This window comes from Rhopalosiphum maidis, chromosome 3 (assembly GCF_003676215.2).
Source record: "Rhopalosiphum maidis isolate BTI-1 chromosome 3, ASM367621v3, whole genome shotgun sequence".
Lineage (NCBI taxonomy): Eukaryota > Metazoa > Arthropoda > Insecta > Hemiptera > Aphididae > Rhopalosiphum > Rhopalosiphum maidis.
The window spans coordinates 17,327,887-17,353,519 of NC_040879.1; the positions used below are offsets into that span (position 1 = coordinate 17,327,887).

The 25,633-nt window shown below is 30.6% G+C and overlaps 1 protein-coding gene across 2 annotated transcripts in view; it reads left to right on the forward strand.

Annotated features, from left to right (window-relative positions):
• Nucleotides 1-25,633, forward strand: part of LOC113559440 (CD109 antigen-like) — a 90,684-nt gene that overhangs the window by 53,533 nt on the left and 11,518 nt on the right. For both annotated transcript variants that reach the window (XM_026965269.1, XM_026965270.1), the window contains exons 3-9: nucleotides 22,738-22,930; nucleotides 23,053-23,277; nucleotides 23,342-23,592; nucleotides 23,683-23,841; nucleotides 23,911-24,082; nucleotides 24,177-24,356; nucleotides 25,003-25,104. In XM_026965269.1, the coding sequence (XP_026821070.1) occupies nucleotides 22,738-22,930; nucleotides 23,053-23,277; nucleotides 23,342-23,592; nucleotides 23,683-23,841; nucleotides 23,911-24,082; nucleotides 24,177-24,356; nucleotides 25,003-25,104 (1,282 nt within the window). The remainder of the gene's footprint in view (nucleotides 1-22,737; nucleotides 22,931-23,052; nucleotides 23,278-23,341; nucleotides 23,593-23,682; nucleotides 23,842-23,910; nucleotides 24,083-24,176; nucleotides 24,357-25,002; nucleotides 25,105-25,633) is intronic.

A 25,633-nucleotide genomic window follows, 5' to 3' on the forward strand; every position in this document is an offset into this window, starting at 1 on the left:
ACATTGCAAATACTATGAAAGTATAAAATGAGTATAGTACCTATTTACCATATTATTATACCAGCAATAGAATTTACGTAATAATATTATGCTATTGTGTATATATGAGTATTATATAATTTATTTTGTGTGAAAAATATTAGATTTTTCATCGATTTTCCCCTATAAGTTATCGTATTTATTTATTATAACTATATTTTTATCCTTGTACATACTATATTTCTTTTTATATTATTATATTATCCACTGTTTTCATAAAACTTATATGATCACCGATTATAAAAGTTTGAAAAAATTATATATAATTTGAAATTGAAATATTTTGATAGATATATTTTAACTGAATCTAGTAATATTAAATAATTAAAATTATGTATTATTTATGTTCAAATATATAAAATGATAAAATGAATTATATACATTATAATTAAAAATTTATTGTTCACTTGATTAATTTTGTTTAGTTTTGTTTTTATAAATTATAAAATAGATTTTGAATTATTATTATATTATATTGATTCCTACACGGTATGTGAAAAAATGTACCAAAACTTTAACCATCGAATAATGCCTTTGATATAATATATTATTTGTTCTACGTTATAAATGTCGTTCTTATACAATTTAAAAAATCGAAACTGAATGGAGAACGAGCAATTTATAACAAACCGAGTTGTGTCTCCCTTTACTTAAAATCAGATACTAATCAAAGTGCCTGTACTGAATAATAATGCATTATGTTAATTTTGCGTCACCGCTAACTATACACAACAATGTAAGATTTTAGTTGTCTTAAATAAGACCACCGAACCGCTTTTGTCGATACTTTAACTTTTGTTTTAAATTTAACACAATATAATTTCATAATAATGAACACAAAAATATTTACATTCACTATTTATAGCACTTCTCCTATACCTATAGAATCTAGATAATAATGTGTAATATATTGTGTCACACGGAACAAAAGTTACGTCATTGTCATTAATCAAGGTCGTGCAAGTTTTTTTTTTATTGTTTACATGTTGATATAAAATATATAACATTTTTTATTATTTAAATATTTATTATCAAAATCAAATCATTATCGTCGTCTTTAGTCGCATATCAAACACGCACCCAACCCATAGTTGTAGGCACTGGACTGGACCACAGAACAAAAATAATTTCTAATTCGTTTTTAATACTTTAACCGGTGGGGATAACTTATGGAACATATATTATTATATAGGTGTTGATAGATACGCACAATATTATATTCTTGTCCGTGTCCCGTATTTTATGCCGTGCAGGGCGGCATAATGACTTTAATGACTGCAGCATATTATAGTACACCGCGTAGACTCCGCCGATGACGGTTGTTCGGCTGCAGAGCATTATTTAATAATATAGACGACCATTGTACACACACACACACACACACACACACACTATAGGATGAATCGTCTCGAATATTATTATCATACCTCACCTACTATGGCGCGCGTGCACCACACACTCACACAAATTTAATATATTATAGATATACCGCGTATAGAAACGAGGACCGCACCGCAATCCGGAGTCCGTATTCAGTAATCCCACTCGCATTAGTCTTTAAAAATAAAAAATAAAACACAACCATACACATGGACGGTCGTAACTATGTATTATAATATAGTCGTTAATGAAGATGACGGGGTCGACTCGGGCACCGTTCATACACACACATTAACGTCATAACTACTAAGGAACGGATTTCTATACGCAATTTGTATGTAATTAAAATAAAAATAAATATGGAAGTGTAATTATTAATGTACAAGAAACTAAAAAAAAAAATTCGAATTTTAGTGTTTGTACAAAAGTACCTATAACAAATTTATGAAAATACATTAAATTATATAGGTAGCTATAAAAAATATAAATACAAAATACAAAATATTATTACGACCGGAAAACATTAAATTTTGCATAATTTTTTATTCTATCCCTATATAGCATTGAATTATAAGTTCTTTTAAAGTTTGGATATTAAATATTATGAATATGCTAAAAATTATATGATAATATTGTATATACTAAATATTTTCAAAACGACTAAACGAATTAAACGTTACAATCCGTAAAATTCACCGAGATAAAATTAAATAATTTTGCATAATAATTTGAATTTTTCCAATCGCCAAAGACATTGTCGTAATTCCATTAAAATATTTCAGCAGACAAAACTTTTATCGGTCCAATAGTTATAAAGACAAATTAATTCATATTCAAAGCCGCTGCTCGCTTTACTCGAACATTATACATATAAATATCAAAATTATTCTCAACATAATCTGTATTTTTTAAACACTATACAATATAATAACTAATATACGTCATGAACTTTAGCTTATACTCTGTGGAATATTATAAATTATAACAGTACGACGATAGTTGATAAGTAAGATGACATAATTATTACATAGGTAACGCTATTTTATTATTTGTTAAGTCATGTTATATTTTATTAAAAAAAAAAAAAAAAAAAATCAATAAAACAATTTTAACAGTATCATATTTTAATAGGATTATAGTTCAGCTTCACTTGAGCACAGCAGGTGCTATGATTTTCAGAAGCCAAAAAAATATTTCCTGAAATAATAGTTTTGTGGATTATACTCAATTGATCTGGCGCCTCATCCGACACGCCTCGTCCATATTTCAGGAACGACGGCAGAATGAGAGTAAAAGTTTTTTCTCCAAAACGTTAAACTTAAGCATCAGTCATCACGCCCATGTATAATTCGTGTATAAAATATTATATACTGCTTGCGTTTGGGTGTGGCGAACGCGCGCGTGTGGAGCAACGCTTGTCGGTCGGGCTGATGACGGTCGGCCGGATGTCTTAACGGGGAAATCATAATATTCGGGTCGAAAAATAAATATATATATATATATATAATATATTTTACATACGATGAGCGGACGTCTCCCTCGGTTCACGTGTATAATGGATCGAACCCTGTCGCGTTTATACTATGTACGTATATACTATTATAGACATTCAGTGCGTGCGTGCGATAACCTCCTCGAAAACCTTTGAACGTGCGTGCCTATATATATATATATATATTTACGCCATCCCCTGCAACAACGGGCTAGTCGTTGTTTCACGTGTCGACATTTTGTTCGACCCATTACACATCGTTTTTCCACTATATTATAATATTATATGAATATCACGTTGTTTAGAATTACATCATAATATTCATAATATGATACGACAGCAGACGTCCTAATAAAAATATGTGTTTCAATACACATAGTGGGCGCGTCGAAAGTTATAAATTATTATTATATTCGAACACAGCCCATCCGGGCCGTGACGTAATATAAGGCTTACTGGACTGTGAAGTATATGTTAATGTATAAATATATTCATAGATGTATATAGTCAAGACAAGAACTCAACTTTTTATGTTTAATTATTATTTTCCCTTAGACAACTTCGTTTTGTTCACATGTGCTTATAAAAAAAATATCTTTAATCGAATCGAAGTGACACAATGTCGAAATGATGATGATGTGATCACATTATGATTTTAATAAAATTTGTTTGCATAATATGCGGTGGTCGGTAGTAGAACTACGAAATTAAATTACCCCCAAAATATGTCATTAAGAAAACGCCACCCGTGTAATAATTGTTGGTTAAAAAAACTAATTTCCACAGACAAGAACCGTAGACATACCTATTAAATGTAAATATTTTATATGACATCATTAATTTAACAGTATAGATACTCACTTTAAACATTCATACCCACAGTAATCTGATTAAACACAATTCACACTTTGGTAAATTATATTATTATGTAATCGTGACAGATGCGTACTTTTTTTTATTGAAACTTCGTGTACACTTGATTATATTGCTACCCCTGTGTGTCTGGGTTCACACAATATTAGCATAGTTAAGACTTTAAACTAAACAACGTACTTTAACAAAGTAGATATATGTACATTGTAAAAAACTCACCTAGCCCAAGAGGTTGGTGCCGGATTTGCATACGTCCGAGATAATCCACGAGTATTTTTATATATTTTCTTTTGGCCCTTGTGAACGCAAATTCTTCGGGTTTATTAGGTATTATATACTTAAATATATATATATATATATATATATATATATATATATATATGCGTACGACAAAAAGAAACCGAATAAAACGACTTTATCGAATGGAAACGTTCCAATGTTCACGATCGTGATAAAAAATGACGATTCCCTTGCTGTCGGTGAATCCAACAGTCCAAGTAGGATTTTAAATATCCATAGTTATAAATTGAAAGTTTATATCTCCTAACTCCGACATACAACTATATATTATAGTACCGTAGTATTACTTTCAATATATAAATGTAAATATATATCATTATGGTCATTTTATATGATCAATCTTTATTATATCCATCGAATTTACATTTTTAATTATTTTAATGGTAATATAAAATTTCTATATGCATCAAATATATATATATATATTTTTTTTTAAATGGCATAATTAAAATTTATTTACCTGAGATAAAAGGGAGATTTTTTTTATACTCACCGTGTTATATTTATATGTAGAATGAGATTAAACTTTTTTTAAGGACATTTTTAAATTTTTTCATAAATCAAGTAATTATCGCTTTAAAATGTATGAAAAATTGTTGAAATTCGTATATAATGCCTGGAAAATTAAAAATGAATTCACAAAAATAAAAAATAAAAACTCCTTCTCGGATATCTGTTTATAAAGTATAAATGTGACAAATGTTTAAATCTACACTGTGGGGGGGGGGCAGTTATTGTAATACGATAATTATACAAAGGTGTAGCCGATGTAACCATGTAGGTACTATGCGCTTGACTGACACGATGATGCTCGGACAAAGATTCCGTGTGTCTATAACGTCACACTCTCTTTGGCTCAGGCCATTGTGTTGTGCCGTCGCGGGAAAGAAGAAAATAATAACGAAAACAAAAATATTTATTCGAGTGGTTCAAAAATGATACGACTTCTGTGTTTATTGTCAAGACGCGTGAAACGGAGATGAAATAGACGATTATAATCATAAATGGGCATGTATATATATTTATATATTATATGTAGCAGACACAGCTGGATAAACACACAGATAACACTTAATAGTAAACCGGTGTCTATATGTGGTGCACTGTCGACCGTGACCGTTAGTCGGATGAAAAATTGTTAAGAGTGAAAAAATGGAAAACGTACGAAATACATAAAACACTGCTTCTACTCCTATACACTATATACTATGCATTTCGTTTATGTTTGTATATGCACGTCATTAGTGCTAACGATTATGGCTAACTCTTAAAAATCGAGAAATACGATCGCGTCGAGTACCAACATCAAATGAAAATATTGAATAAAATCGTAGAGGGTACCAAAAACACTCGTTTTATACTGACGGTGTATTTTTTATTTTTTTTTTTAATGTCTACAAATTATACCAATCGCATTGTATTTGCCCATATGTATAATGTATATGTCTGAGGCGTCCAAGCAGTATATGTCTACGATTAAAGTGTAAAAAATAATAATACAATTATTGTTCTTGCGCGTAATCACCGCACATCATTTTAAACCGTAGAAACCTATATACGTTCATCTGCGTACATACGCTATTATAATATACTATGTACATTATTTAACATCGCAGAAGAGTATACATTGTGCCAGAGCTTGCGCTAATGTGCAGTAGTGCATAAAATGTGCAGTTCATAAAAAATAATATGTTTTGATTTTTTAATAATTAATTATATACGTCTATGAGCTCATAACATAGATATCATTTGACATAATTTTGTTTTTCAAATTAATTAGAAATTATGATTGAAACATTGATAATGTATCTATCAAGAGATTAAATCTACTACGGTCTTTAAGATAAACCGCGGTCACGACCATTGCGTTATGCCACCAAATATTGTGATTGTGCTCAAATTAATAACCATCTCCAATTAGAAAATATTGTTATCGATGAATAGGTTGTCATAAAAAAGGAAAAATTAGATTAATATTAATTGTCGTTAATCAAAATATAATTTAAGGAATTTTTTTATTTAAACTTTAAACCGACAATATTTAATATTTATGAATTTATGATGATATAGTATGTGTTGTGTATTGTACGCCAGCCAAGCGAGCATCAAATTTTTTCACTTCTGAAAAACAAACGGGGTGTGCAGCTCTAATATTTCTTTAGCGCAAGCTCTGCATTGTGCACAAAAGACTACATGCAGATCGGTACTATGTATTCCACGGCATATACCGCCGTTTTCATGTCAAACTGTCAAAGTCATACAGAAGTTATTATAATTAATAATATTTCTCATGCAGACAACCCATTGTTTGCGGTATTCATTAATTATTGAATATGATGCACTTACCCCGCCCCCTACTCACCAGTCGCCGACGTTCGCGATTTTCTTCGTTATCTATATTATTTACGGGCGGTGTACAGTTGCCGTTTAATTTACATGATATACATCACTTTAACATTATCATTTGTTTATCTAATGATGATAACAGTCATGATAATAATAACATATACGAAAACACTGCAGTAGGTCCCCATACATAGTACTTGTATGAAATAAACGGTACCATAGTTTTTCGGCGGTGATCTATACCCGAAACTCACCCTTCGCCACTAGTACTCGAGCTCTCTATGCCCCGTAGTATATTTGCTCGGGTCTGACGCGTCACACACACTCGGAACACACATTTAATACCGAAATTCACGCAAGACCTTATGTATTAAATGTAAACAATGTCGCAAGCCTGTAAGACTGTCGGCGCGGTGATGTGAACCGAATGCCGGAAACGCCGGCGAACACAACACGCAGCCGACAGCGTTCCCAAGGGTTTTGAAATTACCGAACTGTTGTTTTTTCATTCTTGCCCCCCCCCTCCAAAAAAAAAAAAAACCTCTAAGCCGGGCCCCAGATCTGTTCAACCCCGTTTCCCGCACATCGCTTGACCACCGCCGCTCCCCTAACAATCCGCTTTCCACACCGCCGCCGCCCGTGAGAACTGCAACCGACCGGGACACTGCGTTGCCCCGATGACTATAGCGCGCGCTCGACAGCAGCAGCAGCAGCGTCATCTCCCGTATAATCCGACACGGGTCGCGGTGTACCCGTAATGACGTGACGACACAGCCCTTTGAAAGACCGGAAACGCTCCTGAAAACACGACGAAACAATGCGGCTTAACCTTGTACCTCTGTGGAAGAGGGAATATATAATAAATAAACGGCGCGTTTCTCATGCATTGTGTTACACCACCATCAAAAAGCGACGGCGGTATCGGTGTACAGGTGCATTACGAGCGGGTCGCATGTGCGGGCGGGTAGTACCTATACCTATTATCTCACTGTACACGCGCGGCAGCAGGCATTATACTATATTATTATCATCGTCGTCATCGTCATTATTAGATTATAACAATGCGTCGGGCGGCAGCCATTTAAATCCGTATAAATCACTAAGCGTTTTCGTCTTGTCCCGTGCAAACGAGTAAATCGCGCCACACACACACACACACACACGCCTGACCGTCCATCTCGCGACACCGTACACGAACGCGTATAGTTACGCGATGGGTTGTAGATTCCACCGCGGACGTATATAGAAGAGCGATTGGATTTTTTTCTCGGCCAAGACGATAATATTATAATATACCGTAGGTACTTTATCGTGATATTTATCCGTAGGTGCGATTTAACGACATAAATTATAAATGTTCATTTGACTGGAAGCGGGTTGATATATTGTACGATAATGTATCTGACGACAGCCGTTCGTTCAGTCCATCCGGTTAAATCTATTATTGATAATTTAAAACCGGCAAATACAAACTCGGCCCGATATAATTTAATAAATTCTAAATTATTTTAATTCGAGAATAATAATAACGTACAGGATATCGTGTCGCGGACAATGGGTTTTTAAAACATAATATTTAGTAATAAGAAAAATTACACTATCTATATTGAGAATATATTACGTGTACAATAGATGTGCTTATGTACACGTAAACATTTTATATTTATTAATGTATATTATCACAATAATATTTACGGCTTGGCGAGGAATTTACGAGACGAGAAGTATGACAATTACAATGTTGCAATTGGTCGACGATAATGACGCATCACTTATTCTGGATGACAAATTTGTTGCGTCGACACGGAAGTTGGTCGTTTCTGCCGAGTCGCCAAACGTTTCACGCAGTAGCCTCATAGATCAAAATCATTCCCAATAATCCCAATAGACAATAGTGTTCGATAAAATCGCTTAAGACTACATGTAAGTACAGTCGTCTATGCTCTAACTTATTCTAACAGACAGCAGAACCTTAATCGAGTGGCAATAAACACAAATATGAGAAAATAAATAATAAAAAATAATATTATATTATTTTGATCAGTACCACCACACGTGTCCAAATTGAAAATTGAGAATATAGTTATAGTATTTAAGAGTTTTGTGATTGAGTTTCATTTCCAATATTATTATAATTCAATCAATTAATATACATAATGCATCGTTGAATATCAAAAAATAAATGCTTGTTGATCTTAAAACTCATCTCTACTACTCTCTCCTAGACAGAGTATTATTGACGTTGACGTACAATTCTGAAATATAAAGAAAAAACTTTACAAAAGCACCTGCGAGCACTTGCTATACGATTGTACGAAACTAATAACCGCAATATGGCTATTGCCAAACGTCAATAAATTGTTTGTTAAAAGTCATTATGCCTTAGGCACGCTGTGCAGGCAGTTAAAATAAATCAAATTTTCACCCAAAATCAATGTAAAAATAATGATTTTTTTTTAAATTGCATTTTCGGTTTAGTTTGCTCGTGAAATTATTTTTTTCCTATAACATTTTGTGAACAGAAAAGTATAAAATAATACAAGTAATAATTGTTCTAATGGCCTTAAACTTAATATAATATAGTATACATTTTTTTTACATGTCATTACAAAATTAAATTGCCTTTGTCAAACCCTTAAATAAGCTGATGTATGAATCTTGACTGTTATCGGATAAATATCGAACGTGGCGCAACACAGCTGAAGTTGACCTCCAGACATCGGTATATGACATTGTCATTGGTGTTCTATTTATGTCGTTGTGTACTTATACCTATAACTATTTTTGAACGAAAATCGTCTAAAAACTATCATATATTCATATTATATTATATTATGCACTCGCTAGTTGCTTTAGTGTATTTAGACAAATACGCTTATTTGATCGGTAAATGGATATCGGAAGGGCGAGTCCGGGACGCCGTTTGCAGACCACGGAAGTATGTATGGGTAGTAAATTACAGTAAACAGTAACTCTATACCATATTTGACTTGCACTCGAATTTCAGGCCCCACGTGATGTACACGGTTTGTTATCGAATGTTAAAACGCGCGTGAAATCGAAACGGTTTAATTGAAACAGCTGGCGTCGCGATATCAGAAAATTATCGTGGGTGACTGAGTCGGGTGTATCGTGTATACTTACGACAAAATATTAATATAATATTATTACACGTATCCGCTGGTAATGCGCAAGGGAGATCAGCGAGTACACAATGTACAAAATATAAGTGACATGCGAAGACACGTATTCTATAACACACCGATCGAATGCCGCCGCTTAATTATTTTCCGGTTAAGACGTAATTAATAATATATTTTGCTTATACTCAAATGGATGCCATCATTTAATCGTATGAAATAATATAATAATAACGATCCAAACGGGTAGAGTGAGCGAGAAAAACGAAAATAAACGTTTCAGACAAAACCTTTCATGAATCCATTATATTCACGATGTGTTTAACCGAATCGATAGAAAATAATAATCTCTAGTTAGAACAGCTATATAGCTAACACACAATGACATCTACACGTTTTTAATTCGAATAATATTTCGAAAGTCTTCAAATAGTTTAAGTAGTACATTATATATAAAAATCGATCGTTTTACTTAAAAAGTAGATGTATAATTTAGCAGTTCCAAATATACTGCACGCGTTACATAAAAATATTTTTTCCTTGAAATATTATTTCGATGATTCTTTTTTAGTGACTGTCGATAGGTAATGTATATATACTTCGAATTTGAGATAATATTTCTATATTATACTGTACAGTGTACAGACTATTTATGACTAAACGATAGGGCGAACCTTATCGTGCGAGCACGTAAAACGATTTAAAAAATATACATTTATTTTCAATGATGGGTATATAATATATACATTATATATATATACACATCAAATTTGAGATAATATTTCTATGTTATATTGCATATATTATTATGACTACACGAGATAATTATTAAATGGGAAATTTCGGGTAAACCTCGTCGCTTCCATCGCGGGCACCACTATTTGTATATGCTTAATGCAGCGTAGGATGTTATATATTATGTAGTATGAAATATAAACCGTTAGTTTTCGAACTATCAATACTTTGCTCGACTCAATGTATGCAATAAATACGTAACATAGCTCGAAAATTCCTTAAAAGCCCGTACCGACGACAGACACAGCTTTATTATTGTAGTTTAAGACTAACGCGTACGCACCTATACCCAGCATTATTAGCTACAAACCATAGCGATAACATAAAAGAAATATTTTCGCGCGGATCCGATTTCGATTGCACGCAGTTGTGTGTACACTGTACAGTACAAGATCAACGTCCTCGTCATTCGTTTGTGAGATTCTCTCTTCGACACACGTGAACTCGGACTACAATCACAATAATTGTATATGTATAATGTCTGTAGTCGCTTTGTATTATGTATATTGTATATGTACGATAGCTATGATAATGTTATTAATAATGTCGGTGTTTGCGACAATGATGAAAAAAATAATAATAATAATCGTTTTGAGCTATTCATTGTGGTTGCACTCAGCAAACAGCAGCGCATTGTATAGTTTTACGACTCTTATTCGTTTTGTGCATGAATATAACGACAAATTAATATAACACTTCATTGTTGGCCCGGCTCGTAAATCCGCGTGCGCCTGAAATAATTACAAGTAAAGGTGTTTTTTTTTTTTTTTTTTTAATTCATTATTCTCATTTAAGATTTAAAGTCTCACTGCGTCGTCAATTGTCATCTAAAATTAACGCGGAATTTCAAACACTTATATTATTTTACATTTTACATTGATAATATAAGTATTAGCGATACATGAAGTTTACGATGAATGAATACCGTACAAAAATAATTGAAGTTATTATGTTTGCGGTTGAAATTGTTTTGGATGACGAGTGATTTAGATTGAATTTATTTTCACATCGTTTTTGAAATTTATTCGACAATATTTTGATATGGTTTTTGATACAGTGAGCATTTAAAACCCAATGGTGCAACAACCATGTTTCATCAAATGATTAAGGACTTTTTGATATCAAAAGATTGGAATGTTCGCGTTTAATTAAATGCATACTAGTTTTTTTAGGTGGCTCCCCATGTAGTCTGATGACGTGTAGATCATTTAGCGCATAAAATTGTGTACTAATATTACGAATTTCACTTGTCAAGTAGTCTATCTACCTATGATCTACGTACAAATATGTTTATGTAAATCTATTACCGATTAGATTAAGAGGATATCAGCGCAATATTTGTTTTATCTCTCAGACCCACGAACAACGTAGATAACTTTTTTTTTTAATTTATTACAAAATTATAGAAAATATGTAATATTTTTTATAGGGTAAGGCATGTCGGCTTTTTTTTTATCATTATTTGACTTAGTGAAGTTAATATTAAACGGTTTCGAGACAATATTTATATTTTGGCGATTTGATATGTCAAAATCTTAAAAAAATTATCTCCTATAATTTTGTAACGGATGGTTTTATTTTATTTTAAGATTACTCGAAAACCATTGAAAAACGCGAATGGCTTTTGTCCGTGTAGTGACATCCTCTTAAAAAAAACTCTACTCTATGCCGAAAGTAAAAATATTGACAATAGATAAATTTATATAAAATCGTGCTGTCACATTATATGGACGCATGGTGTGATGTATAAATTACAAATTAAGTATGGGGGCAGCCATGGCCGTATAAACAGCAACAGCGAAACAGCAGCGATTGTTAATATCGGCGAATACCTAAAGACCGATAAATTGTATGGCCACTTTATATATGTACCTTGTCAACCGTCACATATAAATATGTCAGACTCTTGACGGACCACGCCAGTGGAGAGATATTTGTTTTGCATTGGTGTGTGTTTTTATGTGTTATTTATATATTTGTTTAACACAATTTTGGAATAAAAGAAAACTAATAATATTGTCACGTCAATTGGTATCTCACAAAAATCACAAATCACCGTCTACTTTAAACGAATAATTTTACAAATTTACCTGCACAATAAAATTCTTTGCTAAGTGGAAAATAAACTGAGACGATTTGTGTTTTTTTTGTTTAGTAAGTTTTGATTGTTATCGTTTTTTCCCAGCCGAAATTCCGAAAGTTTTGCGAAAATTGTAAAATGTAAGATTTTTTTATAACAGTTTAAATTTAAAAAATCTACTTCGTTGTGATTCAAACAAATGATTATTCCCAGAGATATGAAATGCTTACCTACTATTTATTTGATCGTTTTTATAAAAATGAAGAATATTTTAACGTTCTTTTCTTTTAGTTATACAATTTGCTATTCTCAAGACTTACAGTTTTCACTTTAACGTTAGAACGATATGTATATCATTTGAATCGTGATAAATTAAACAGATTTGTAACAATTTTGTATTTTTTATAATAATATTTGAATATTTTATATAAATTGTTTTTATTTCATTTTCATAGTATAAAAGCTTGTAAATAACAATACGTATATAACACTAAAGTGTTGCAGTCTTTGGAGATATGAGAATATTCTGAAATACAATTAATTTACACAACGTTATTACACTGACACACTGCTGTAGTATAGATAACTAAATAATTTATTATTATTAGTTTGCGTTGTTGTTTAATACTAACAGAATTCAAACAACTTATAGATTTGAATAACGCGCGCAAAAAGTAGATTATCGCATCGCATTGCCAAATTATTGGTATTCAGTGTACACAATAAATCTACAAGTGTTTAATGAGGTATTTACTATTTTTTTTAAAATCACTCGCATTTACCTGACAATTACTTGATGATGAAATACATGTATTGGTTTATATCGCAGAAGAAAAATAACTCATTTCCACGCATTACAAAACGGAATGATTGATCGTTCGCACTTAATATGCACTCGGAATAGAATCATGTGTTCATCGCAATTTGAACAGGTATATATATATAGGTATAAGACGGAATCTTTACCGTTCAGTCACGACGAAATCGGGTATGTGGATGTATGTTGAAAATTAACGGGACGATCAAGTCGATCAAAATCTTACACGTTTTATAATAAATTATTATGCAACACCGTACAGCTTCCTTATCTGAAAAACTGGAATCTGTTCGAGACTAGGTCACCACGTAGGTCAATTATGTGCATGTTAACAAGTTAAAAGTCAATACTTTAATTTGATATTTTTTTATACTTGATCATAAATATACAATATGGGTACATAGCTAAACGTGACGATTTAGTCTTTACCATACTATATAATATATATATATATATAGGCATAATGTAAACGTTGACTATAGTCACACTGTAGTTTGTTCGAAATAAATTCCATACCCACAACAGTCAGTAGTCACTCAAAGGACAAACAAAAAATTACAGTTACTTAGAGGTGACCTGCATCTTTTACTATCTTAAAAGTTACGTTGTAGCTTACGTATACCTTGTACATCGCAGAGTTTACGATGTCTATTATACGTAATAAATAAAATATATTATAAGTTATAAATTGAACACGTTTTATTATTTATTATTTTGTTGTTTCGTCTCTCTAATAAATTGTTTCAATATCTTACAGTTCTATCAAAACAGTAAGAGCGGAAAAATCTTTTAATTGATTAATCGGCTTATAATATTTGTTTGTCGTCGGTATTATAATGTAACTTTTAACTCTACCAGAATCGGGTTTGTTTCGACTAATGATCCCTATAGCTCAGTGCATTATACGGGCTTATAATAAACGACTGAATAATATAAAGTTTATAACGGTTTAATCGCGTCTGCAGGAAATCGGACATCGACGGTGAAGTTTTAATGGAGAGTTTGCTCGCAAATGAGTCTCACTGAAGCTTCCACAAAAGCCCGGCAGGGAAGGCTAGCCACGTCGGTTTTTTTTTATGTCGCTCAACGTGCGTGGATTAATCATGTGGTGGCGATAAATGTATATACCTACCTCCTATATAGCTTGACATTAGTTACGCTGTCCTTTTTATTTTAGTCTCGTGACAGCAACGACCCCCCGGGCCACAGGGTAGATTGCGGTTTTTGTATATTTTTTGCTCTCGCTGCGCACCGTACTATATCACACCGGTGAAATCTCGTCTCGGATATCTTCGACGAGATTCGTGAAAATCGTCGTTGCTCATAACGGTATACGTTTATACGTTCGTTTTATGTTCATTTAAAATCGTACGAATCGAATAATAAAAATGATTAAATAATTGTAATTCGTGATTCGAGTGTGACTCGAATTAATTATTTTAATGTGTAATATTTAAGATCAAAATGTTAGCATTTTGAGAAACTGCCCGCCATCGATTGTCTCACGTGAAAAAGTTTGCAAGTGAGCAGATCTAGAAAAGTCTAGTAGGAGCATATTATAGTCTATTTCCTATTTATTTATTTATTATTCACTTTGGTCATACCTATAGTTGTGCCTTAAAAATCAACTATATTTGTTTAAAGTGTGTAATAGAACTGGCTTTCGATTCTAAATAAGTATGTAGACACGTGCCAACGGTATAACCGATATCACAAATCCGCCTACATAGTGTATTTATACAATAACTGGTGTAGTTGAGTACATCGCAAAGATAGTTAGTCTGGTGGGTTACTGCAGGTTACTGCAGTAGGTATTTAGTATAATGTACTATATAGGAGGAACCTGCTTAAACGCAATTTGGTGTGTGGCACAACGGTGCGTTTACCACCTAAAAATTTACGTGATGGCTTAATGCGTAAAAGCAGTAGAGACAACCGTAAATCAAGTTCTACATACGTATTTATTAAGCACGGGGCAATGTAGGTGAGTAAATGTATTTATATAATACGATATTTAAAGAGCGTATAATGAATCTATTATAATCTATTTTATAAACACTGGTAATTTTTTATCACGTTAAATGGAGTTAATTATTTTTATTTTTTCGGTTAACTTATTTATGTCGACACCCTTGGCAAATTTATTATTACCCTAAAGTTATCATCGTCATCGAATATTGATGAAATCGTGCGGGTAAAATTGTTTTTTTTTTTTTTATCTCTGATCGCCAGTCATGATGTTATTAGTATGTATAATGTATTAATACATTTAAACTTATTTATATATATATATATATATATACAATATACATATTGGATTACAGGGTATAGTTTTTTTTTTTTTTTGGTTAACCGAGTTCACAACAATTTATTACGATATTATTTTATGCGTATCTGTGTTATACACACGTGTCGCGTATATATTGATTTTTATTTTGTCATTGATCACACCTACGAGTCTAAAGCGAAGAGGAGTACCTGGGAAATTAGTGCACCATCTCCCCCGACAACTAACAAATGTTGTATTATAATGCTAGATATAAGACGTTTATTATGTACCTACTAATAATGAATACTACAATACTATATATGTAGATTTTTTTGTTTCACTCCGAAATTATTTTTTGCTTAAAATATGTATTATAACCTCCCTCCCGTTGGACATTCTGCCACGGGTCTTTACGTGTATTATACTTCTATTGTCCATCCTACGCATGAAATTACATATCTAAATGGACAAGTCGGTTTCGGACTTTAAAAATATTTTATTAGAATAAAAGTGGTTAATTTAAATTTGTATGTGAGTATGTTTTTAGTGTTAGTGACGTCAATAAGCTGAGAGAACAATCTATAACTTTTCCATTATTAAATTATAACGCGAATTTCTATAGTGTAAATAGGTCAAATAATAACTGATTAATTTACTATTCCTATAAGTTTTAAACATATAACGATGAATGCCAACAAAAGTTGTTGATCCGTGAGCGGTCGGTACGAAGATGATGTTTGAATTTTCTTTTGGCTTAATGTATTTGCATTAAAAAACCATAATCATGTTTAAGGAATTTGTTTCTTTTATCTTTTCTCATGCGTGTGTGTTTGAGTTGTTTGACGTTTGTGTATTTACCCTATACTTGTCTGAATGTACATACTAGTGTGTGCGAGAACACGATATTTGTTTTGTATACTAACTGCGTGTACGAGTATATCTGAATTCTGACGTTTCACGTAAGTACGACGAAGTAAGCTAGTAAGTATGACAAAGTGGCGCCCGACGTGGGGCTTGAATCCGTGACTTCCAGATTAAGTCTCGTTTTAGTCATGCTCTATGTATAGGCTACAGCTACATATATTTATCGAGTAATAATACCTACTAACTTACTGAATACATCATTAAAACCGTGATACATTTCAAGTGAAAACTTATTTTTTTTAATACTGAAATTATTAGTTCTTGTATTTAATTTTAAATTTAAACAGCAAAGAATATTACAGATACGTACGCTGTAAATTTAAACATGCATATATCGTATAACAACAGAGCGATGATGCGATTTTTTTTAATTTTGACGTACTTACATTTTTGATGAGTTATGACCATAAAATATTAAATAGCTAGTACTGGAAATATTTTGTTTGATAAAATACAATTTTTTAGAATAGTTATAGTAAAAATAAAATATAATATATTTCGTCTATAATTTGAAAAATAAAAAGTATCTCTACTTTGTCTTGTAACTACTTCATTTTATTATTTAGTTTTATGAAATAAGTTTTGATCAGGTATATGTAGTAGATGGTGCTATTATAAATAATGATTAAAAAAACTAGACAAGTCACCCAGCTGTAGGTCATAGGCGTGTGCACGGGGGGTTCCGGGTGTGCCTGCATGCACCCCCCCCCCCCGACATGTAATTGGGGCCTTAGAATTTAAGCTCTATAGCATATATATGGATCCGTATTTTAACTAATGTTATTAGAATAAAAATTATATTTTTTCTAAAATATGTTGTAAAAAATTATGTTTTGAGATAAAAAAAATAATACAACTTAAAATATTTTAAATTTAATGGTAAAACTTATTACGATTATAACAGCTAGATGTTATTGACTACAAAAGTAAAAATAATAAATAAAATATACTGCAATTATCTTGAAAATAGATTTTGGATCCAACTATCCTAATGAAATATTATATAACTTGGTACTAGTAATACTACTGATTAATATGTGATATAATTTAAGTAATGTTTATTCAGGCATTATAATCTATTAAAATATGTACATGTCTTGTTAAGAAAGGGCCCAAATTCAGAAAAGAGCCCGAAAAAATTGTTGGCACCCCCGAAATTTAGGTCTGCGCACGTCTATGATGTAAGTAGAAGATTTCGAGTGTAGTGGATTTATGGATGTGTAAAATTTTAATTCAATAATACATCGTAGGTATACAGGAACAACAATTTAGAGCGGAGACAATGTGACACTTGTGTCAGCCACTATTTCTTACATTTCTAACATAATTTTCAATCAATTCATCAAACATATATTTTATTAATAATAATTATAATAATGGAGATAATTAATTATGTATTTGGTCTTATGCTACACTGTAAGAAAAACGTGTGGAAATAGTGAAGAATCTCGCATTGATGCATAACTATATTAATAATAAAACTCTTTAGTATTTTTTAATTACTAAAACATTAGTTTTTACTTACTAAAATAGTTTACATTTTTGATGAATCTCATCAAAACTCCAAATACTTATATATAAAAAAAAGAATTATGGATTAACAATATTTTTTGATTGTTATAAGAAAACCTTATTAGGAATAATGTACCTATTACACTTAAAAGTTTTTTGACTGAAAAATAAATGATAAATCTAATAAAATCTTAGAAAAAGTCAACAACTTTAAAAATACCTTTACAAATAACTTATACAGAGCTAATAGCTAAGATATTAAAAAAAATTATAAATATAATGTTTGAGAATGCTCTTATAAATATTTGGTGAAATAAATATCTACGGTCATTTTTGAATTATAACAAAATAACATAATTGTTTGTGTCAAATAATAGTGTTGAATAAATATTTCAATTTTTTCTTAATTTATTTTAGTTTTTCCTAATTATTTTGAAAATTATGCTGGGAATTTAAACTTTTAATTCCTTGTTCCTAAAATATAATTTTGATCAGATTTTAAGAAATTAATTTAGAAGATTCGAGAATTTTTATAATAATAAACACATAAAAACAAAAATAATACACTTAAATCCAATACTTACATTTGTCGTGCTATATGCTATATACATATTGTATATACTTACAATTAAACTTCATAGTAATTCAACAACTACTAAGTAATTACCTTAAATCATGTTTAGAGCAATTTCGCAGATTTGGCCAAGAGTAATTTTTTAAGAAATCATTTTTATAAAATTTGTTTGACCACTACATAAAATAAATTTCTAAGTTTTTAGTTAATTTTGATTCGCATGTCTAATCAGTAATCACTGCCATCATTTCTGGACACGCATTTTTTCATTTAAATGTATTTAAAAATGTTTTAAAGTTTAATATTACTTTATTTCAAGTATACTAGTATGCATACTTATTGCCACGATGAAAATATGAATTTTCAGAACACTACTACTATCATTAATTTTTATTGACATGACTTTTTTCGACGTGTTGTTTCGGACAACTCGTTCAGCATAATAAAATACACGAAAAACAAAATGCCTTCGTGCACAAAATCGACAAACTAGTCGTCGTTATGTGGAATATATTATGATTACAGTTTAATGTTATATAACGTTTAAGCCGGTTTATATATTTATATATATCATATTCATTGGGGAACGGTTTGAGTATTCCATCGCAGCTATTCCTCAAAAGTACCGCGTTTCAAGTCGCATCAGCGTCATGTACAGGCGTGATTTAAATTTTTGACTTTGACGCCCCTTGGGAAAACGTATGTCAAACATACACACACGCGGTGTTCTCGTGGCGGTCCCTTACTATAATTTCGTTTGGATGATATAATATATGCATATTACAGTTTGATTTTTTTCTTGTCAAACTTTTAGTTAGAACTACATTTACTATATTTTCACAAGACAGCAAAATATTTGGCTCTCTCTCTCGCCTTTTCCCTCATTTATTTATTTTAATAAATTTTCTGTAAAATATCAATAACTGAAATATTTAATAAATGTGTTTATTTATTAATTTTACATAATATTAAGCAATATTTATTAGTAAAAATATAAAATAAATTTACTGATTAGTGTTATAATTTGTAAAATTATTCTACGTTTAATGTTCATAATGACCCATTTCTTTTTAAATCTTTTTTAAATCTTCTTAGTGTGGAGAGTGAACATTCAGTTTAACAACTATACGTAACTAGTAACATTGTACAGAGAAGCATTAAGTATAAAGATAGTTACTAAAAGTATACATTTTCGGAAAAATTCTTTTCTTTTTGAAACAGACATTCCTTCTATTTTATGTACTTTTTAGTTTTGATGTTATTTCAACTCAACGGAATTTTAATGACTTTCGAAACGTACAGTTTCAATTGGAAACTTCAGTTAGTTACGATGTCAAATGAGAAAAAAAACTAAATCTAGGAAAAACATTTATTTATAAAAACTTTATGCCTATATATAGTATATACGGAAACGTCATTTCACGTATTATACCCACCTCCTGGCCAATATTTAAGCCTAACTATAACTGAATAATTAATGGAAATTAGCAATTGAACTTTTAAATTATTTACATCAGTTAGGTTAGGTGATTATTTTCCAAAATTATACAAAATAAAAACAATTAGATAAAAAAAATGTATATAATATGTAATTAATAGTGTACAATACTTATTTAAATAAAAATTGATGAATTTTTTTAATATACTTACTTGCAGATTTTATGTAATTTTATCGATATGCAATTTTCAATATTATAATATTACAATATTATTATTATACTATTTATTAGTATTAATATGATGATTTAAAATAATCCCGTTACTTATATGTGTTACATAATTTAAAAAAAATATTATGAATAGGTATCACTATTGATTTAAAAGCTTTTTTTTGAGATAATAACAAATGAGCAGAACTAAAATAAAAGAAGTTCACACCACAGGCTGCTACTGTCGAATAATTGCCGAGATATGAATTTATCAATATCGTTTGTACTTGGTCATCTCTAGTTAATTACGTAAATCAGTCCACTTTTGTCGTTAAGAAAACGCACACATTAAAAATGCATCGTGTTTTTTCTTTTAGTAGTCAAGGTTTTGTGGTATTTTATTGATATAAAAAAGGGTAAATTATTAATAATGTATTATGAGTTATGGCATCAATTGCATATTTGCATCTGTATACTCGTATCGTTCTTATTACTATAAAAATATAAAATAGATCTGAAAAATAATTAGCTTATGTCTATTAAAATATTATGGGCTAATATACATATGTGAGGATTATGCGTTAAAATATAAAATTATTTTTACTATCAACATTACGTGTTTAGTATGCTTTGTTGTATATTTTTCAATATCGTTTTTTTTTAAACAATTGTAATTTTTTGTCAAAATAATTTTTAAAAAATATTGACATCCAAAATTGTTTTTATTTATTATTTTAATATAATAGGTGTTTTATCTCTAAAAATAAGTTATGGATCTAAAAATATATGTTATTAGTCGTCCGTAAACGTGTTTTGCGAGCTATCGGTGAGTATTCATTATAAGCGTATTTTGTCGCATCAGACGTAGGTATTGAGACGGAACTGTATGATAACTGAAAAGTATAAAAATCGCACGAACTTGCTACATTATAGACTCTGTAAATCGTTATATGACGTTATAGGTATAAAAAAAAAATAAAATAAAACCAAACAAAAATATAGCCCGCGTACTTCATTTTAGTAGAATAAAATACTAATTTAATCGCCCTCGGACAGTCGTGCAGGCACTCCGCACGTACTTTTCGGTCAAGTAATATATAGGTATATGTACTTATAGTCAGCAACGATCCTTCTTGGCCGCGCGCGCTCGTAGCTAGATAGGTATAATATAGATCCAACAGGACACAGTGTTAAGTGTTTATTCATCGTAAAAGTGTTTAAACACTTAATCGATACAAGCACTGTTATATTCAAGTATCCAATTACGATGAATCTTTTTTTAAATCACATTATAAATATTCTATCTATTTCATTATAAATAACATTTATAAAAACGATTATTTTTATAGTTTGAATTATTTCGCTTATTCATAAGCTATTTTTTTTTATAAATAATGTAAATAATAATGCTTTTAACTATGATAACATTAAACAAATCATATTTTATTTTATTTAAATTGGTATACCTATAAAATAAAAAAAAATTTAATAATATTAAATAATTATTCAAAATACATATTATCAAATATTAAACATTAATTTTAATTATTATTCTAACGGTTTTTACGCATTAGTTTACGGGTTTGTGATTATTTTACATTAATAACTAGATTACTATCATATAAAAACTAGACATTATGAACTTTAATCTAGTGCAAACCCATTTATATCATTAACTTTAATGCATGATTACAGCACTCTTCAAATCGTTAGAGCCCACTACCATACCCCGTACTTAAAAAAAAAAATTAATTGGCCAAATAGCATAGGTATATTAAAATACTTTCTGAAACTACTGTGGCATCATTTGATTAGATAATTATTAAAATATTTTAAAACAATATTTTTTTGTATCATTATTGATTAATTTAGTTTAAAATACTAACCAAAGCATATAATACGGACATATTCAGATAACTAAATATGTAATATTGAAAAATTGCGACCGCTGCAATCGTATTCATTTTGTTTTCATGTAAGTCGTTAATTATTGATGATTCAAATGATTCGGCTAGAATCGACATGTCTTTCAAATTTTCATTTACATTAAATTTATTTGAATCAAACCTGGCCGATTATTATAATAATACTTAAATATATATATATATGTATATAATACACAGTACTTAAGTTTCAATAAACACGATTTTATATCGAGATTAGGTTTTAATTTTAATTTTGTAGTTTTTATTCTTCTCGGATAAATAAAATCTCAATGTGGACGATAGGTATTTTAAAAATCTTCTTGTTACGAAATCAAAATGTCATAGTTTTATGGATCTCGTTTTAGTAGTATCAGTACAACTTACATTATGCTCGTGTTGACTGTAAAAGTGAAAAGAGGCGTTTTCAAAATGATTTTCTGTATCTGCAGTTTTTACTAAATCTCCAGTCAGTATAGGTCGTATTTAAAGAAAAGAAACCGAATAATATTTTCAAGGATAATATTGGTTCTTCTTTTACGCCTAGGTTATTTTTAATCTGTAAATAATTATTATATTATTTCAACATTTAATTGACGTTTCAATGACCAATTGATTTGTTTAGATTTTATACCATTGTGGGTCCGAAGATATTGCGGCCAAATTCGGAATATCACGTAGCAGTGAGCACACAAGGAACAACATCGCCAACCACGGTAGTCGTGGACGTTGGTGGCAAACAAGATAGTGGAGGCGTTTTAAAAGTCACACAGTTCGTTAAAGTCGATCCATTTTCAACGAGAATAGTACGGCTCGAAGTAAGTTCAATTTGCATTATTAGCCGAGTTAAATTCGTCATTACAGGAACAATTAACTTACATGACTTAAAAATAAAACAAACTTTTCTTATTCTGAATATGCTTTGTTAATTTCTTGTTAGATCGGCGATGTCGGACCGGGCAATTACAACCTAACTGCTCGAGGTTCGGGTGGTTTAGAGTTTTTTAACACCACGACACTCGAATACGTTCACAAGAGTTATTCGGTGTTTATCCAAACCGACAAAGCTATCTACAAACCAGGACATAAAGTGCAATTCAGAGCAATTGTGTTGAATTACCATTTGAAGCCGACTGTTACGGGAGCTTTAGACATTTACATCACGGTACGTCGCAATGCAATTTTCAGGTCCACTCTAACAATAATAACCGTCCATCGTTTATCCATAGGACGGCCAAGGCAATCGTGTGAAACACTGGAGCAGAGCGCTGACTACCCGAGGAGTTTTTTCTTCGGAACTTCAACTATCTGAGTCACCGGTGCTCGGTGATTGGAACATTGTTGTTACCGTACTAGACCAAGTTTTCCACAAATCATTCTTAGTGGCCGAATACGTTTTGCCCAAGTTTGAAGTGACCATCGACGTACCTGAACACACCACGTTCAAGCAATCCGTCGTGTCTGCCACTATTCATGCTAAGTATGTATCAATTATTATTGACGTCGAGCCAATTACAATTATAGTCTTGTCCATGTATTGTTTACACCACATTACGTTTCCGTATTTCAGATACACGTATGGTAAGCCCGTTAAAGGAGAGGCCACTGTTTCGGTGTACCCGGAATACTACAGTGATCTCATTCAGCCTATATATCAAAACCCGCTAAGAAAAGTTGTACCAATTAATGGTAAAACGGTTGTGCAATTTGATGTTGTTAAAGATCTCAAGTACGTTTCAATTTAGTTAGACAGGACTTTATTATGGATAATAACCAAAACTTTAAAATTATTTTTTAGTTTAAACGACGAATTCAAACGAATTATCACTTTCGATGTTACTGTGGAAGAAGCTCTCACGGGCAGGTCTCAGAATACGTCGGCTAACGTTGTATTTCATAACCACAAGTACAAAATGGAACTCATCAGAACTTCAGAATACTTTAAGCCCGGACTAAAATATACGGCTTTCGTGAGTTATATTATATTATATTATTAGTTATTATATTCTATACAGTTATCCGTTTGAAAATGTGTGGTAGTTTTACATATATTTTTTATTTTAGATCAAAATGAGTCACCATGATGGCACTCCAGTTTACGATGATAGAAATCCGGTTAAAGTTTGGCACGGATTTTCGCATGAGACGGAAAAGTTAGAAGAAAACAAACTTATGTTGCCAAGAAATGGTTTAATTCCATTAGTCTACTATCCAGAGATCAATGCATCAGTGATCGTCATTGAAGTGAGTTATTGTGCTGAAATTCAACCTTATGTCCCATTTAAATTTTATATAAAAAAGTTTTGTCAACATTTAATTTCATATGGATTATAAATAATAACATAATCTACACTTTATTTTACTTATTACAAGTTTATTCATTTCGACACTGATAAACTCAAAATAAAATAAAAGGAAAATGTGATATATTGGCGGTTAGTCCTAAGTTTTTAATCAATAAAACTGGGAAGTGAAATGTTATTTAAATTTTTTATTACATTATATTGATTTTTTTAATTACTATTTATTACAGGGTGTAAGTTTTACTTCTATTTTTATACAAAAATCTTTTATAATTGTTGGTTGAAAAATAAGTAAATTTTCAACTTAATAAAAATATTCATTTTTATTTTTATAATATCTTTAGAAAAACTAAGCCTGCAAATTAACTTTTTCAAGATTTAAAATTATTTATTATACATAAAATAAATATAATTATAATTATTAAAAATTTAATGTACATCATGAGTACTATTATGTGTCCCATTGACTTGGAAACACTGATAGACAGACCTTCTTCAGAGATGAAATGCAAATATATCACTGATATATGTACTGATTCTGTTGACTGAAATGAGTTTTTCTAATGATGATACACTTATGATTTTAGGCAGAATATTTGAACCAGAGAGAATCATTATCTACGATTTTACCGGCACACTCAACCAGTAATACGTTTTTGCAAGCTACTGTTCTGACCGAACGTCCTACGGTAAGACTACTTGGCAATTGTTTTGAAGAATTAGTCAGTAACAATATTTCAACGGAAGGAATGTAATTCACTACTCACTAAATAATAGCACTCGATGTTCATATTAATTTACAATTTATTTATTATAGTACAGTTTGTTGCGATAATTTGGTTGCTAATTAAATTATAGGTACACTGTATATACCTAACTATAATAATTATATATCTATACAATTTCTCGAAGTTTCAATAATCATTATGAATATAAATTTACATATGACTTAATGTATTTTTATGTTGTATTAAAACATATATAATATGTTTATATGGGAAATAGGATTGTTCTATGTAGATATTCGTAATGTACAATAAAAAAAATACATAATAACAAAGGTTAGGCGGATTTTGTAACAACTAGTTACTTTATTGGCTAGGATTAATTAGTGAAAACTAATTGATTTGTATTATGTTTAAACTTTTCTTGTACCTAATAAGGATAGTTGTACTCATTATGTGATTGTTTTGTTTTACATTATTCAAAAGTTATATT